The sequence below is a fragment of the Ahaetulla prasina genome, chromosome 11 (assembly GCF_028640845.1).
Source record: "Ahaetulla prasina isolate Xishuangbanna chromosome 11, ASM2864084v1, whole genome shotgun sequence".
Lineage (NCBI taxonomy): Eukaryota > Metazoa > Chordata > Lepidosauria > Squamata > Colubridae > Ahaetulla > Ahaetulla prasina.
In genome coordinates, this window is record NC_080549.1 from 2,174,989 (window position 1) to 2,191,911 (window position 16,923).

At 42.1% G+C, this 16,923-nt stretch overlaps 2 protein-coding genes and 1 non-coding gene across 6 annotated transcripts in view; all 3 read right to left on the reverse strand.

The window, feature by feature from the left end:
- Positions 1–1,715, reverse strand: part of ARHGEF6 (Rac/Cdc42 guanine nucleotide exchange factor 6) — a 48,376-nt gene extending 46,661 nt beyond the window's left edge. Inside the window, exon 1 of the mRNA XM_058154699.1 lies at positions 1,437–1,715. Coding sequence (XP_058010682.1) covers positions 1,437–1,601 — 165 coding nt within the window. The 5' untranslated portion in view covers positions 1,602–1,715. The remainder of the gene's footprint in view (positions 1–1,436) is intronic.
- A 2,660-nt stretch (positions 1,716–4,375) lies between these two features.
- Positions 4,376–15,057, reverse strand: RBMX (RNA binding motif protein X-linked). Of its 4 annotated transcripts, XM_058154707.1 has the most exons (11): positions 14,947–15,057; positions 13,427–13,553; positions 13,143–13,249; positions 11,948–12,113; positions 10,948–11,067; positions 10,034–10,148; positions 9,807–9,932; positions 8,791–8,891; positions 7,011–8,271; positions 5,999–6,084; positions 4,376–5,055 (listed from the first exon to the last, which is right to left on the reverse strand). In XM_058154707.1, the coding sequence occupies exons 2-9, from the start codon at positions 13,533–13,535 to the stop codon at positions 7,961–7,963; spliced, it is 1,155 nt and encodes a 384-aa protein (XP_058010690.1). In that variant the 5' UTR covers positions 13,536–13,553; positions 14,947–15,057; the 3' UTR covers positions 4,376–5,055; positions 5,999–6,084; positions 7,011–7,960. The 4 variants fall into 4 exon arrangements, with proteins under 4 accessions (XP_058010690.1, XP_058010692.1, XP_058010691.1 ...); XM_058154709.1 differs by lacking the exon at positions 7,011–8,271 and having other exon boundaries at positions 8,791–8,876; XM_058154708.1 differs by having other exon boundaries at positions 5,999–8,271; positions 8,791–8,876.
- On the reverse strand, positions 13,318–13,390 carry LOC131183946 (small nucleolar RNA SNORD61). The gene has a single exon (XR_009151888.1). It is a non-coding gene; the product is annotated as a small nucleolar RNA SNORD61 (small nucleolar RNA).
- Positions 15,058–16,923: the final 1,866 nt, after the last annotated feature.

The window sequence follows — 16,923 nt, forward strand, 5'->3', positions numbered from 1 at the left end:
GAGGTCCATTATGTTTTTATCTTTTGGGGAGGAAAAATAAAGTAGCCCTGAAGTTGCCAAAGGATGCCCCAACTTTTCACATCAAGTCTGCAGGCAGCTGTTTCGTTGAGATTCCTCAAATTCCAGGCCAGGGGGTGTCCTTCCTGCCTTTGGGTCTTGCTCTTCTCTGTCCCCTAAGAAGCAACATCAGCAGATCTTCCACGGCTAATGAAGCAGAAGCTGAGGTCAACAGTCATGTGGGCAGGATGTGGCTGAAATACAGCAGCGGATTTGAAGCTCCAGGCAATCACATTTTGGAATAATCTGTTTTGTTTTTAAATCCAGGCCAATAACACTACACTACTCCTTCTTTTTCCCCCTTCTGCTACAGAATTGGCTCATTCGGAGTGGCAGGGGAGGAAATCCAGATGGTTGAAGGAGTCTTCTCAATCAGGGACCTTCAAATGCTACTTTTTAAGACTTGCGGACTTCAACTCCCAGAATTCCTCAGCCAGCACAAGGAATTCTGGGAGCTGAAGTCCATAAGTCTTAAAAAGTTGCCAAGTTTGGAGATCCCTCCTCTAAACCCTGTAGAACAATTCAGAGAGGGAGGTGGTCCACGCAGGTACCCCAAGAAACGCTTCTTTTTTCAAGAGAAAGAAAGGGACTTCCAAGGCAACGCGAAGCGACATGGTTTATTTCTTCCTCTTTCTTTCTTTTTGGTGTTTTCCATTTGCCTCTTGCACGTTCCAAACGCTTCTCGGGTGGGCGGGGTGTGTGTCTAAAAGTTTACAGTTCTTCCACTTCTCATTTTCTACGCATGGGTTTCTAAATCCATGTTAATATCCTCTCCCTTAAGTCATCCCTCCTTTGAAATCAATAGTCTGGATACAGGAGTGGGAGGAGGAAATAAAATTAAAAATAAACTACTGAAATAATTTTTAGGGTCCCGTTTGAGCGGGTGAGTTCTGCCTTGAATCAGGCGCTGTCCTTGAGCCAATGCTTTCAAGAAAATTAATGGTGTTTTGGGTTGGCCCCAGGCATTTTCTCTCTTCTTCTTCTTCCCCTTCTAACAGGAACTTTTTGTATCTCTGTTATAAATTGGAAACCTCTTTGATTTTTGTCTTTCTTACATTCCAGAAACTGGGCAGGTTCTTCCACTCTGGCAGCTAAAAGATTTCTACTGGACTGTAGAGCAATATATACCAAATATTTTTGGTTTCTTTGCACCGTTCCAAGATCTTCCAAGGCTTCTCACGATTTCCCAGTGTTATGGGATCCTGTCCCTACAGTGTTAGGAAGCAGGATATTTTCCTCCCCCCTACTTGCAATTAAAATTTACCCCTTGGTACTGAAGAGCAAAATGATTGAGGAGCAGTTCCAGCTGGTCTCCAAAAAAGCCCATCTCTAGCTACCCTCTTTCTAAGCAAGCAAATGAAGTCACGGACGGTTCGTACCTTTTCGATAGAGCCGGGCAGAAGTCGGAGAAGGAGTTTGCAAAGGACAACTCCGTCCTTCAGAGACGTCTTGAGGAATTGCACAGGGTCCTCAACCATCATTTTGGGGGAATTCAAAGCCCCCATAGAAATCAACCAAGTCACCGTTCGCTCCTCTGGATTCATGACCGGAGCCTGTTCTGTTCTTCTTTTGTGCAACGGTAAAGCCAAACCCACATCCGTGGCTGCATCTTCCTGCTTCTTTTGAGGTGGGTGAACGAGCAGTTAAAGAGGTTCCCCTATTACCCTCCACCTATAAGAGGACAAATCAGTTAAAGAAAAAAAAAAACCCCAGCAAGAAAGCACCATCTTGAATTGGCTTGGACTGGAGGAACAAGTTTGTTGCATTTACGTCCATCGCCTTATGCAACTACTTCTGCGGAAGAACAAAACAGAACATCCCCCCACAACCACCACCAAAACAAAGGGGAAAAAAGCACAAAAGAAAGCCGTTAAAGTTAACCTTGGACTTCAACTCCCAGAATTCCCCCGGCGAGCATGACTGCTTGAAGATGGGTAGACTTCAGCTCCCAGAATTCCTAAAGTGGCCAGGCGTGAGAAAAACACTGCCTGCAAAATGTGCAATAAACAGTAAATTTCTGATGGGCGAGTGGATAAGGAAGTGTGGAAAAACTGGAAGGTAAAAAATTTCCCTGTGGGAGGAAAATTTAAGAATCTACCAGGGGAAAAAAATGTGGCTTAGGTTTAAATTTTGGTAATTTTTCTACTTGCAGGGAGTTTTAAATGTATGGAAGACGTAACTGAGCAGTAAACGTAAATGACATATCTAAAAGACGCATTTTAAAAAACTGATTTACTTTTTAATGGGGGAATTATCCACTATTTTAATTGCCATCATTCAATTTCAGACTGTGTACAATCTGTGACAATCAACACACATAGGCCAGGACCGATTAGGATTCAGTCAAGAATCTGTAAAGGCAGGGGTCTCCAAACTTGGCAGCTTTAAGACTTGTGGACTTCAACTCCCAGAATTCTCCAGCCAGCTATGCTGGCTGAAGAATTCTGGGAGTTGAAGTCCACAAGTCTTAAAGCTGCCAAGTTTGAAGACCTGTGTTACGGCATCAATCCACACAATGCCCAAGTAAATCAAATCAAGGTTAAATATTTTAAAAGGTTTACATCTTTTAAGTGTAAGATATGAACACTCTTTTCAGGGTTATGAAAAGCCCTCTTCCACATTGGCTGTTGTTTTGTACGGAAAGTTATGACTGTAATTTTGTTGCTTGTATCCTTACGATTTATACTGATAGTTTCCCGATTGCTTAATTGTAGCCTATGACTATTATTAAGTTTTGTATTAAGTGTTAAATTTGTACCCTATGACTATCATTAAGTGTTGTAAGTGCTGTACCTTGATGGTGTCTTTTCTTTTATGTACACTGAAAGCATGTGCACCAAGACCAATTCCTTGTGTGTCTAATCACACTTGGCCAATAAAAAATTCTATTCTATTCTAAAACCCTCACAAGCACAGAATTAAAAAGAAAAAGGGAACACAGAGATTGTGGATACAGCTGGAGGTTCACACTTTTTCATCCCAAAAGTGGCATCTTGTGATTTTTGAGCCATAAAGGCCAGAAGTGGGCTAACACTTGGTTTCTGGGAGTTGTGGCTTGCAAGGAGGCCCCCCCGCAATGATAAAAACCGCAGGGCTTTTGAGTCGTCTTGGTGGACGGTTGCCTTTTGCAAAAAAAAAAAAAGGAAAGCCCCTTTATTACTCGCCCTCCTTCCTGTCTTGAAACTGCCACTTGAGCCACTCAGAGGCAGCTGTACTGGAAGCTTCAGGTTGTCTATTTCTGGTTTGTGGTTTTGTGCCAGGCTGCACCCCTCTGCTGAGCTGCAACCAGATCCTGCAGAGCATGCCAAGATCTAATAACTGGGTAAGGTTTGAAACTGTACAAATTTCACTTTCAAAAACGTTGGGGATTTTAAAAAAAGCACTTTGAATAAGTTTCCCTCGTTGCAATTCCCTCCGTCCACGATGGTGGATCCCCCAGCATGCAATGTATGAATAAAGCAGACCCTTAGCTATTTCACCAGGAATGACTCCACTTGGCCAACTGGCTGAGCAAGAAACGCCCCTTTCACCCACATACTTGTGGGTGAAAGGGACAGCAACAGATTCCGCCAGTGCCCGAGCCCTACACATCCCTTCCCATTGGCTTAGGTCTCCCTCTACTGACAATTGTTTTTGCTGCAAGTTCTCCTCTTTTAAAATGGAACAATAGCTTTCCCCTAAAGGTATTTTTAACTTGTTGGCCAATTTTTCTTTCTTTTATGTGGAATCATTCTGTAAATTTGCTTTATTTAAAGCAAAGGATTGCAACACCAAGTTTACCAATGCAGTAATTGGGTGGGGTCTGGCCCCCAAACCCAGAGAAGCCCTAGGCCCAACACTAAGGTGACAAAACAGCACAGGTCATAATTACAGACGTTCTAGAACCTTTACCTGGACCGTTTCCCACCAATTCTTCTGCCCCCACCATCCATCCATCCCGTGTGCATTTTGATTTTTTTCAATTGGCCACAGCTAATACACAATATCTTTCTCTTGCCTTTTTTTTTTTTTGGCCCTTCCTCCAATTTGTTTAACCGAATTATAGCACCCAGCTACCTGCACCCCAGGGTTGGTCTTTCTTGTCTACCTAGTGAGAGCTTGAAAAAGCTTGGAGTTATATCCTTTTTGGCAACCCATTCAATCCCTGTAATGTGTTCACAACTACTTGTACCTTATTTAAGACTGCCAGAAAAGCTGGTTATCTGATCAATATTGAACCCGAGAAATATCGAATAGCCTTTGGCAACTCCTGTACCACACTTTTTTCCGAAAGCCGGGAACTGCTACCACACATTTTGGAGTAATGAAGAACTCGGCAGGAAATCAACACTTTATTGACAGTTTAATGAATACAAAGATCTGAAGCTTCAGTTGTTGAGTCTTCCATGAGGCTCCAGTTTTCATTTGATCAAAAGGTTTCCTGCTTCTTAAATTTATGGCACTAGCTCCTTTTCACAATCGCATTACATAAGGAGGGAACTGTTAACTTTACGGACTGTATGCAGCCTTGCTCATATGAGATTTCCCCAAACCATTTATAGATGGTTGTGGCATTCTTGTGGAATCAAATTGTTGCTCAACTCCTGGCTAAACATCATGCTGAACATGAGGATTTAATTAGAGTTGTTCTTGGGGAAAAGCTCAGCACTGCAATGGGCCACGGCTTGAAAATCCGCCTCCTGCAGTGCAGTCTAATCTCTTGGCAGCTATTTAAGAAAAACGTACCCTTCACCTCGTCTAACTGAAGGTTCCCCAATTCTATCTCTTGACTCCCCCTTAAATCAGCAGCCACGGCTTTTGCTGGATGTCTGCCTGCCAGGATTTCAATCACATTTCCATCTGACAGTTAACACTCTTCATCTCACATACGACCATGTCTGTAGTCATAACAGACAACGGCATTTAGGAAATGACTTCCCTGCAAATTGCCTTCTTTAAACTTTATATCCGTATTTTGAGCCTGCTTCTTTCTTTGGAGGCCTCCACACAATTCTGTACCTAGAATATGAACATTAGGAGACTGTCAGAACAAAAAGGCTGTCAAAACATGATCGTTCGTATATTACTGACTAGCTAATGCCACTGCCAAAATGAAACAACTCCATAGCACAAAAAGAACAAGTTCAGGATCTTTACTTTGTTGCACTTAAAACATATCTGGCTGCTTGCAATTTCTGAACAAGCTGCCGTAAATGACCATGACTCCTCTCTTGTAACACCTTCTCAAGTGACGGATCATCTCTTATGAAATGCTGGGCCTCAACGATAAACAGCTTTCAGCAAAAGCTTAAGAGCTGCCCTCTTACCCTTGTTAAGGTCAATGGAGGCATTAGCCCACAAGCATATTAGCTCTCCAGCTGTTTAACGGTTTATATCTCCAATTTTTTTTTAAAAAAGGAACTGATTTAAGAAACTAGCTATACAAAACCTAGCTGAGCCATTATGTCCACTGGGGAAAAACAAGGTACTGTTTCCCCGAAAATAAGACCCTGTCTTATTTTTTTTGGAACCCTGAAATAAATGCTTGGCTTTATTGCCATGCACTCAAAAGCCTGACTGGGCTTATTATCAGGGGGGGTAACAGGGTAGTTCCAAGTGCTATTTTGGAAGGTTTCTACTGAATATTCTTTATCCTCTTTCATATGTAACCCCCTTTAAAAGAAGTTTTTAATGCATCAGCACTTTAACTATATTGGATACACTATTTATTTTTGACTTTAATTATCAATGTATTTGTTCCCTTCCGCTTGCAAAAGCAACGTTCTCATGGAATGGAATGTGTTATCAGCCTGTTCAAACTGAATTGTAGAACTAAAAATTTGAGCTAATTCTGCAAACCAGCAACAATGAGTTTGTCCTACTTCACAAGCTTTTTTTTAAAAAAAATTGCAAGATATCTGAAACAAGCCATTTTAAGGTCCTTACCTCCCTCCCAGCTTACCTGCTGCTCTGATGCAGCTCACAAACATGATGGTCCATTCCAACATATGCACTGCTTTCCGGGTTAAAGGGGAAGGAGTGTTCAGCCTGCAACAATTACAGACAGTGTAAAGACTCCGGTGGGCCCAACCGCCCAAACCCACGACCACCCCCCACCAGAAACAGGGGGAAAAAACCCCCCAAAAACCAACAACCTGGGCTTGCCGATTATTCTGTCACGATCTAACATTTTACACTTTTGAGAGGTGGAAGGTTCATTGGACTGGAATGAACTGGAATGGCTTAGTGACAAAGTCGCATGGCTTTATGGATTCTGATTTTCTTTCCAATGGTGCTTTTTTCATGGTAAGTCCATTTGACTGGCAAATGTGTTTGGAAGGTTTTAGAGGAGGCACTTTAGCTGGAGGTCTTCAGGCCTTACTACATTTCAACCGCATCTTTTGAGCTTCCTGGCCGCACCTGGGCGATGACAACTCGGCCCAGGTACCAAAACTCCCAAACAAGACTACAGTATAAAGAAAAGAAGTCAGGCATCCAACTAAACATCAAGTTCGTAATCATGGCTTGCTTGACATTTCCCAAGCTGTTAACACAGATTTTGGCAATTTAAGCCAAGTTCTGATTGTATTATGGTTTTACATTTCTTAATTAAAAAATACAAGTAGCTTGCTTTTTTTTTTAATAAATATCTTCATCGAAACATACTGGCCAAAAAAGCAACAGTCCCTCCCAACCCTTTATGGGGACGTTTGTTTACAAGTTGCTTTCTTAGCATCATTTTCAAATGTATGTGCCATACATAGTTTCATCCAAGACAAGGTTATGATGAATTTAGAAGGCTTCGCCTAAGGCTTTCCAGCACAGGTATTTTTTTTCCATTTGGCGCTTTCTTTAAAAGCTAGAAAAACTTCCATTGCCATGATGCACAGAATGTCCTACTGCACTAAAAAGGACGATAGCTTTGGTTTCACGTTTTGATTTAGACCGAAAAACTTAGTTTTTGCTTTGCTTACCATCTTTTGCTGTTTCACGGGCATTTGATGCTTTAAAGCTGTTGTGGGCTGCTGAAAGCTTTCACTTGTTTAATTGAAGCCATGAGCTTTTCAGAGGTTGGTGAGAAAGACTTCTTTGCTTATCTTACTTTTCTCCATTTTGCCTTTGGAGTCAAAGATGTTCCTTTAAAAATGAGACACTACAGGATTGCAAAAATTTGAAACAGTAAGAGCAAGTACGTTCTGCAGCTTCTTGGATGGAAGGGGCCAAACCTCTTTTTTTTTTAAATTTACAGAACTCTGCAGCTTGCTTGCTACAGGTTTAATGTATTACTGAGGGGGGCGAGGTTCTTGCAAATTGCTTAAGGAAATGCGTAGAATGGCACAATGTACATTCAGCTTTATCCATTGGTGGTTTTGACTTAAAAGGCTGAATGGTATCCTGAATTTTACACAGGACCGAAGACTGGTCATTATTTTGGGAGCATCTTTGCATTTCAGAGGACAGTTAATAGTTTAGGGTTGGCATCCATCCCCACCCCCCCTTCCAACAAATCATACGTCTTGCCTCGAGAGAAGGCATGCTTGCATGCGCAGAACGATCCATGGCCATTTTAGATGCATGGGATGCCTTAGGCTGGCCGTTGCATTGATGAAGTGAAAAGTGTGGCATTTCAGGGTTAACGTTTACTTTGAAAAGGTTACAACACTAGTACATAGGCTCAAAATGGCATACATTAACATCTGCTTTTTGAGAGAAATTATTAACAATTTTGAAATGAAATTAAACATGTTTTTACTCTTTCCTCACAAAAAACATCAGTAATGAAGGGGAACTTAACAAGCAACAATTAAAAAAAAAGTTAAAAACATCGTTTCGGTAGTCCTCTGGGTGGGAACGAGATAAAACTTCCACATTTCTTGTGTTGGGAGGAAAAAAGTTGATTTGGTCCATGAGCTTCAAAGATTTTTTAGTATCGGCTTCTGCCTCCACCTCTGTCCGAGCGGCTCCCTCCCCGGCCGCCACCTCGGGGTGCTCCGCGGCTCGAGCTGCTGTAAGAATCACGTGGTGGAGGGTAGCCCCGTTCCATAGAAGGGGGAAGGCCTCTGTCTTGTCTGCCCACATGGTCTCGGCCACTTGAGTAGACCTCGCTTCTGCTGCTTGAGTAACTCTCTCGACTTCCACCATACCCATCACGGGTGCTTCCGTAATCGTCATAGCGACTGCTTCCACCATATGATGGAGGGGGCCCGCGTGCAGGGGGAGCGCTACGTGAGTTACCTGCAGGTTCAATGGTCAGGTAATAGGGCAACACTATAAATCATATCACCACAATTTTACATCTGAGTTTTTAAAAGAAATGCATCAATGGCTTCTCTGACTTTTTTTTTGGATTTTTAAACTGAGTAGTAGTTTAAATATAATCTCACATTATATTTGGTGGGGGAAGGATCGGGCAGAGAAGGAAATAAACAGGCTGTTTGAAGATGCTGGTTTTTCACAAAGTAGCTCTTTTTTGGGGGATTATTCCAGAACTGCTTGCTATTTTTATAGTAGAAACTCAGCCATTGTTTTTCCAGTGAGAGAGATGCAATTCAGAATTGTTGAACTTTGCTTCGATAGATTAAGGGAACTGCAATTCAATCATTTCGTTAAAATAAAAACATTTCTTTACATTTTTTCTTCCATTGCAGCAGAAAAACCCATCATGTTAATCCCTCCCCCCCAAGGAGCAGCACTCTAGTGAGTCAAGGAAGAAGCCTAAGACATTCCTTAGAAGCCCTCAAAGTCAGCACTTACCGTAACTCTCATAGGAATCTCTGTAAGAGCCTCCACTGGGATGGTCCGAGTAATCCCGGTCACGTCCTCCATAGCCATCCCGATCGCTGTAGGAGGAATAACTACTAGGGTTTAGTACTGAACGTCCAGTGATAGAAAAGTTTCGTTTATTCTTGCTTCCATTGATTTGCTTCTCTCTGCATTTCTAAATGGTGTAACATTTTCTCCATCTCTCCTCTACGAAGCATGAGGTATAGCAACAGCTATAGCATTTAGACTTATATACCGTCCCATAGTGCATTATAACACCCTCTGGGCAGTTTACAGTATAAAGGCACTATTTGCATCTTCCCCCAACGATCGGGGTCCTCGTTTTACCGACACTGGAAGGATGGTAAGGCCGAGCCAACCTTGAGCCTCGCTAGGATCAAACTCTAGGCAGTTTGCCTGCAATACTGCAGTTTAATCAATTCGCCACCAGGATATACAAATGTACACACTAAGTTATGTATGGTCTGCACTCTGAGGTCTTTAAAAGGCTAAGCCAAGCCTGCCATCAATATTTAATTCAAAAAGCGTATTGATGACCAAGCATAGGTATTTTCAGATTTGCAATGGCAATTTGATTGGAACTACCATCCTGAAATGTGACTCCCCTCACCTAGTGTTGGCAATCCCTGCCCATCAATGATTTGGTTATGTTGACTGCCTTTATTAACCAAATCCCATGGTTGTTAGGGGAGGCCAAAGGCCACAATCCTGCAAGGCTGGAGCTCCAAGGCCTCTCTGTGACCACCATTTGTTCAGGGCTATTTTAATTTTGAAAGGACAAATGGTCATCGGCAGAGGACTACTGGTAACCAACCCCTGTCCCTCCTTGTTACAGATGAGGAGATGAGTTGATTTATTTTGGGCTTTTCAATTTTCTAGAGATCCTTACGGAGCGCCAATGTTTCTAAATAAATATCAATTCTATAGAACATATATAGTCTCTATAGCACATAAGAGACCAACACATACAACAGAACTCTAGGTACCTGTAACCTCTTGAGGGATATTCATCACGTGAACTGGAATGTCCATAATCACGATAGGCATAATCCCTTGGTGGGGGGGCATAATCTCTGGTATCTCTGGAACTTGGATAATCTCGGCTTGAATAGCTATATGAATTAAAAATTAAGTTACTTTTTGATTACTGACAAGCAAAATAGCACAAAATCCGAGGACACCTGCTTCAATGTATTAACAAACATTATTTTACCTGTCTTTAGTACTGTAACCATCATCTCTGGGGGATAAGTAGACATCCCTTCGTGATGACAAGGGGTCTCTTCGTGGAGGCCCCCCATAGCTGTCTCTGCCACGGGACAGGGGCGCTAAAATTAAAAAACAAACAAACCCAAATTGGAGTGTTTTGGAAACAAGGCAATGAGAAGGCATTTGTCCCCATTCTGACTGGGAGAAATGTTATACCGAACTGTATTTTAATGAAGGCAAAAGTCTATGCACAATTATACAAATTCTTCGATAGCAATTAGAAGAGGAAGAACCACACATTAAGCACAATCTCATTGCAACTAATGCAAGAATATTTGGAAGAAGGCAAAAGTTCCATGTTACCCATGAAGATTTTAGTTGGAAACTGAATGTTATGTTTCCTCACTGTAGGAGGAATAACTACTAGGATTTAGTCCACACTGATAGAAGAGTTTCGTTTATTCTTGCTTCCATTGATTTGCTTCTCTCTGCATTTCTAAACGGTGTAACGTTTTCTCCATCTCTCCTCTACGAAGCATGATGTATAGCAACAGCTATAGCATTTAGGCTTATATATCGTCCCATAGTGCTTTCTAACACTATCTGAGAAGTTTACAGTACAAAGGCACTGTTTGTCTATTGCTCAACTATTTTAGTTGAGCATTAAAGACACATTTATTTACACGGTGGCAGCATCTTGCAAAGCCTGGAAGAGCAGAGTTGGCCCAGAGCAATAGCTTGCTGGGCAAGGTGTATGTTGCAATAAAGTATTTTATACAGATTTGCTATTCTGTGGTATATCCAGTGCCTGGAGAGCAAAGAACCCTTACACAAACGGCACTAAGAATTTTAAAGCCCCAAATTTTGAATGTACCACAGCCCTCAAGTTAACAAAAGCAGCATTTGCACAAGGCTTACCTCTGCCACCCATCCCGCTACTGCTGCGTACAGGTCCAGATGGCGCAGGTCTTTTGGGAGGCGGGCCCCCACTACGGGGAGGCGGGCCCCTTTTCATTGGAAGTGGGCCTCTAGAGGAACCTAGAAGATAGCATGACAGCTTCAGAAAGCATCATCATGATGTTGAAAGGCACCAGAAGTGAAAAGGGGTTAAGAATAAGCATGCTCAGGATTGCCTTTGTCCTGAGAAATAGTTAACTCTGGATCAAGGCCTCCAAATAGAAACCTGCACAACCTGTATGACATATTTATGCACAAAACTATTTCATATGCTATGGCTGTGGCCATTAACATTACAGAAAAGCAGCAAGCAGCTAAAACTGGTAACCTATACCCATCTTCTAACTGTATAGAGCCTCTCTGTTCTTGTAAACTCAAGAGCACAGGTGAGAATGCAGATTAGCAGACATTCAATCATTTTTCAGGTGCCAATCAGTTACTTTCAAGGAAGCTCACAAGCATACTTAGGGTGACAACTCTGTTCCAGAGGCATGCCCTGGCTTGGTTGTTAAAGCTTGTTTACAGTTTAAGATGAGCTGTGAGAGATAGCGAATAGCAATGCAGACCAGGAACTACCCACAACTTGATCAACACTGGCTTATGTTCCAGCTTCTTTCAGATTTAAAAAATTACCTGTTGATTATCAATATGGAACTGACATTTTTTGGCATATCAAGGTAGGAATTTATAATATGGTGCCTTCTAGATATTTACTCTGGATCTGCTTTTGAAATACAAGTTCAGGCAAGCCAGACTTTAAAGATCACCAATCTCATCTAAGAACAAGAGCACATGGACACCCCAAAGCACTATTTGGACTATGACTGAGGTTTTTTTTTGCATTTCAAAGTATAATAATTCTTGCTCACAGCACTTTACCTTCTGTCCAGCTATTTTCCTTCTTTCCATTCAACTTTTGTATGTCTTGTATGCCATCAATACACAGGAACTTAAAACATACCTAAGTGACTGCCTCTTGAAGGAGGCCCCCGGGTTCCACTGCTGCCTCTTCCACCTCTAAGGCCTCTCGGGGGTCCTCTGCTCCTTGGAGGGAGGGGCCCACGTCTACCAGTTTCAAAGGTTGGCTTGGTAGCTTGTTCAACTTTAATGGATTTCCCATCTAAAGACTGAAAGAGGCATCTAATTTAATATTTGTGAATGACGCTTGCCTTTAGATTTATTACATTTTCAGACTTTTAGACCAGGGGTCTCCAATCTTGGTCACTTTAAGACTTGTGGACTTCAGCTCCCAGAATTCCACAAGTCTTAATGTGACCAAGGTTGGAGACCCCTGTTTTAGACTACTATCAGCATCCAATCCTGATTAGTGGACACAGAGGATGTAAGGGTTCCAAGGAACACCCCCAACGAAATAAAGCTCTAAATAAAATAAATAAAGGCTTGAGTTCCAATTTATTAGAGATGTCATGTTGGCACAACTAGGAAAACCCGAAACTGAAAGCTTCCAGGTTTTCCACACTCAGTTGACAGTTCACAGCCCTGCCCCACACCCACAAGTTCATCACATTGTCCAATCAACTCTTCACACTCAATTGGATACAATCTTCAGGCAGTCTCCATCAGATGCTGGATGTCCTTGAATATGGAATGTTGTTATGACTAACTTTCTACCGCTCCAACAACAACCCCCTCCCAACTTCCCCAGCTAAAATATGTGGCAGTTAAGCAAAAAGAAAACTGCCTTCCAAAACTGACAGAGGACTCAGAATGCTAATGCTGTTTATTGATTGCTGGTTAGTTACCAAGGTTATCATATTAAGTAGAATTTGCAAATACATTACTACAGTGTTTTAAGTCATTTACCTTTGTAATTTCAAATTGCAATACTAACATTTTGTAAGTTAACATATGGCTGTCCTGTTTATATGGGACATCTTTTCCTCTTGTCTTTTGAGGAGCATCCAACAAACATTTGGCATATATCTGACATGTTTCTTATGGTACTATTACCACTAGAAATACAACTAGGTTTTTTCCCCTTACTTTAAGAGATGCTGGAAAGCAACCTTTGCTATTCAATTTGAAAGACAACAGGTTTTCTTAAAGTATCTCTAGAAAATAAAGACACAATCCTTTGAAACTATTTCAGTACTCTCCTTTGAACTTTACAACAAAAACAAGACATTAATTCTTACCTTTCCATTCATATCTCTTGCTGCATCCTTAGCGTCTGCTGGGCTCTCAAATGTGACAAAAGCAAAGCCTCTGGACTTGTTGGTTTCGCGGTCTTTCATAAGGAGAACTGAGAGAGATACAAGCATTATTTTGTTTGCTGACATCACAGGGGCACAACCCAGGATTCACAGAAGCCTGCTCAGAACTTCTTAGAGGATAGGTAAATTCTATCACTTCAGCTGATCAAAAAAGCAAAGTTCATCACAGCAGAACTGAAAACCACACCAAGGTGCCTCGACCTTACCTTCTACGATACGGCCATATTTGCCAAAGACAGATTCAAGAGCTTTCTCATTCGTTTCAATGTTCAATCCACCAACGAACAGCTTCCCAGGCCGATCTGCTTCAACCATTTTGACAGGTTTTGGAATCTAGAACAATACAACCAACCTTCAGAAACCATAAAAAAATATAGTCACATCCAACTGCAATATGATTTTTGGGATTTCCTGCATATAAAAGACATTGTTGATAACATTCCATTTTCATTACTAGTCAATTACTTCATTCCTACTGCTGCACTAAAATGCCCTTTATAAAGAGTACTTTTCCAAGCGGCCCTATCAAGAAGAAAAAAAATACAATATGATATGGTAGAACTTTCTTCTAGTTTAAGCATGAACAAGAACGGCCATTAACAAACCACATTTCCTCTTAATAGTCCTTTTAAGCCTCATTTCATAATTGTTTTTTCTTAAATTGTCAGCCCCTTTTACAAATATTGCTCAATCATCCTAAAACAATGAAATGAATTTAATTTCTAACTTAAGTCTATCCAAACCAATCCCTTCCAGATAGGTTCATTTAGGATCACAAAACCTAAATAGCAACAAAGCATTGCAAAATTTAGCAGTTATCAATATATTTCTGGACACTTCTATTGAATGAAAGCTGCATTCAACTCTCTTGACTGTTCCCTCAACAGTTCCATTTCCCTATTCCAAAAGAACCGTTGAAGAATTCCCAGGTATTTCAACAACAAAACCCCTAATAAAAGTATCGAAATTGCTGAAGGCACAATCACATCGGCAATTCCATTCTGCATTTATATTCCAAAATATAAATGGACGGTTTAAATTCAAAGGGAGAGGTAGAAAAGATTTAACTCCCTAACTGAGGAACCTGAGCAAATTTCCAAGAAATTCAGTTTTCGAATTTGGTAGGAAATAATAATAATAATAATAATAAGTAAAAAAAAAGCACCCAATCTTTAAGAAAAGCAATTCCCACGTTCGGTTATAGCAACAAAAGCCGTCTTTTCGCGCAAACCGCGCATGCGCGGCGGCCGAACGGAACGCGCGGATCGCATGCGCCCTCCGCAGAAAAAGCCTCCCGAAAGAGCGGCGCGTGCGCACTTCCGTCGCCCTTCCCCCCCATCCCACGCGCCTTGAAGAAGGGGGCGGGGGCGCGCGAAGCATCGAGGTGCCTCTAAAGGCGGCCGCAAAATGGCGGCTCACGCGACCCTCCCTGAGGAGCCCGTGTATGGGGAAGTGGGGGGGGGGGAAGAAACAGCACTTTCCGCCACCCACCTAACTTCCCAAGCTTTAAAATGGCGCCTCAGCCACCCCCTGAGGAAAAGAAGCGGGAAGGGTGAAAACCGTTGAGGGGTGTGTGGGAACGGAAAACGAAATAAATAAGGTCCTTGGGGGTCCGCTAATCGGCGTTGCGTGCGTGAGACACACAAAAAAAGCATACGTATTATATCAAAAAGGCCTTATAAAAAAAAAGGGGAAGCCTCCCTCAGCCGCTATCCCGCATCCTTACCTCCTCCCCGCCGGCCTGCAACGACGCACTGAAGAGGAACAAAGGGGCTGAGGGCCTTTATATAGGTGACGTCAGCGCGCTCGAACGGAGCTGATAAAGCCCGGATGAAAGCATGGAGAAAGGGAGGAGGCGTGGCCAGGGTTTGGGAGAGCGGAGAAATGGGCCCGGGTTACGGCGGGTGGGGGTGTCCGCGCATGCGCGAGCATCTTCTACGATAAGGGTGTGCAGATGAATTGATTGAGGAGGGAATTTGGAATAAAATTATAGGAAATAAATAAATACGCCTTGGAAGACGGTAGATTTCTTGATTGCAATTTTAGCCTGAGATGCTTTCGTTCAAGATTTGGCTACACTCTTCTTTGCGGTCTTATAGAAGCATGCAACTCTGCAATAAATTAAAAAGCATGGATGTGTGCGTATCAATGCATCCAGATGGGTCACTGAATGTATGTATATATGTATGTATATCTATCTATCTTTCTATCATCTATCTATCTATCTATCTATCTATCTATCTATCTATCTATCTATCTATCTATCTAATCTTTGGACTAGAATCATATGTACCATTCAAGGGGTCCTTGACTTAACCCCAACTATTATTCTATTAAAGTCTATTATTCTATACGTCCATGGAGATTCTACGTCTTCCAGGTCATAGTTGCCCCAAAGATACTTTTTCAAGAGGCAACTGGAACTTTCTGGGGTTTTTTTTTTTTTTTTTGAGGATAAAGGTTCATTTTCCGAGCCTGTGGGTTGGTTTCCGAACGTTTTGTTACCAGGCTAGGTAACATCTTCAGTGCAGTTTGAAGATGTTACCTAGCCTGATAATGAAACGTTCGGAAACCAACCCACAAGCTCAGAGAATGAACCTTTACCCTCATCCTACACCTGAACTAGATATTCGCCACTATAGCTATTATTCTATTCCAGGGGTCTGCAACCTTACACACTCAAAGAGCCATTTGGAGCACAGAAAAGAAAACACCGGGAGCCACAAAAACCTGAGTGGGCATGGCCAACTCGACATCACTCACTTCCACCAGTCACATGCCCCCGCTAGCCACGCCTACCCATTAGGGCAGAGAACCAGGACATTGGGAACCACAAAACCCTTTTGACATCTCTCTCTCCCCCTCCCTCCCTCCCTCCCTCCCTCCCCATCCCATCCTCTCTCCCCCCCTCCGCTCTCTCTCTATCTCTCTGTCTCTGCCCCGGCTATTTCTCCATCCCCCACTGTCTCCCTAACCTTCTCAGGCCAGGCGAGGAGTGACTAGGAGGAGAGTGTGAAGGACAGGGCCAGCCAGTGGTGGGATCACCCGACAGGGAGCCACAGCAGAGGGCCAAAGAGCCACATGCGGCTCCAGAGCCAAAGGTTGCTGACTTCTATTCTATTCTATTCTATTCTATTCTATTCTATTCTATTCTAGTCTAGTCTAGTCTATTCTATTCTAGATAGAATTATAGAAATTTTGATTGGCCAAGTGTGATTGGCCAGGTGAAACACAAGGAATTTATCTTGGTGCATACACGCTCAGTGTACATAAAAGATACCGTTCATCAAGAACCATAAGGTACACACTCAATGATAGTCATAGGTTAGAAATAAGCAATCAGGAAACAATATCAGATTAAATTGTAAGGATACAAGCAACAAAGTTACAGTCATACAGTCATAAGTGGGACGAGATGGTTGGTGGGAACGATGAAAAGATTAATAGTGCAGACTTAGTAAATCGTTTTATTTAAATACTATTTATTTAAATACTATTTTCTATTCTATTCTATTCTATTCTATTCTATTCTATTCTATTCTATTCTATTCTATTCTATTCTATTCTATTCTATTCTTTCAAGACGTTTCGCTTATTATTGCAGATAATATTATTCTATCATTGTTCCATGTTGGCTCCACGCACCCAATTGCTAGAATGCAGGATGCAGGAAGGGACCGCTGCCCTTAGCCAAAATGGCGCC

Excerpts from the sequence above, each read along its gene's own strand:
- RBMX (XM_058154707.1), bottom strand. The coding sequence starts at position 13,535 with ATGGTTGAAGCAGATCGGCCTGGGAAGCTGTTCGTTGGTGGATTGAAC. Across the intron at positions 10,149-10,947 it reads TAGCGGGATGGGTGGCAGAG|CGCCCCTGTCCCGTGGCAGA; the intron begins GTAAGCCTTGTG and ends TTTTAATTTTAG. Across the intron at positions 9,933-10,033 it reads GGTTACAGTACTAAAGACAG|CTATTCAAGCCGAGATTATC; the intron begins GTAAAATAATGT and ends TAATTCATATAG.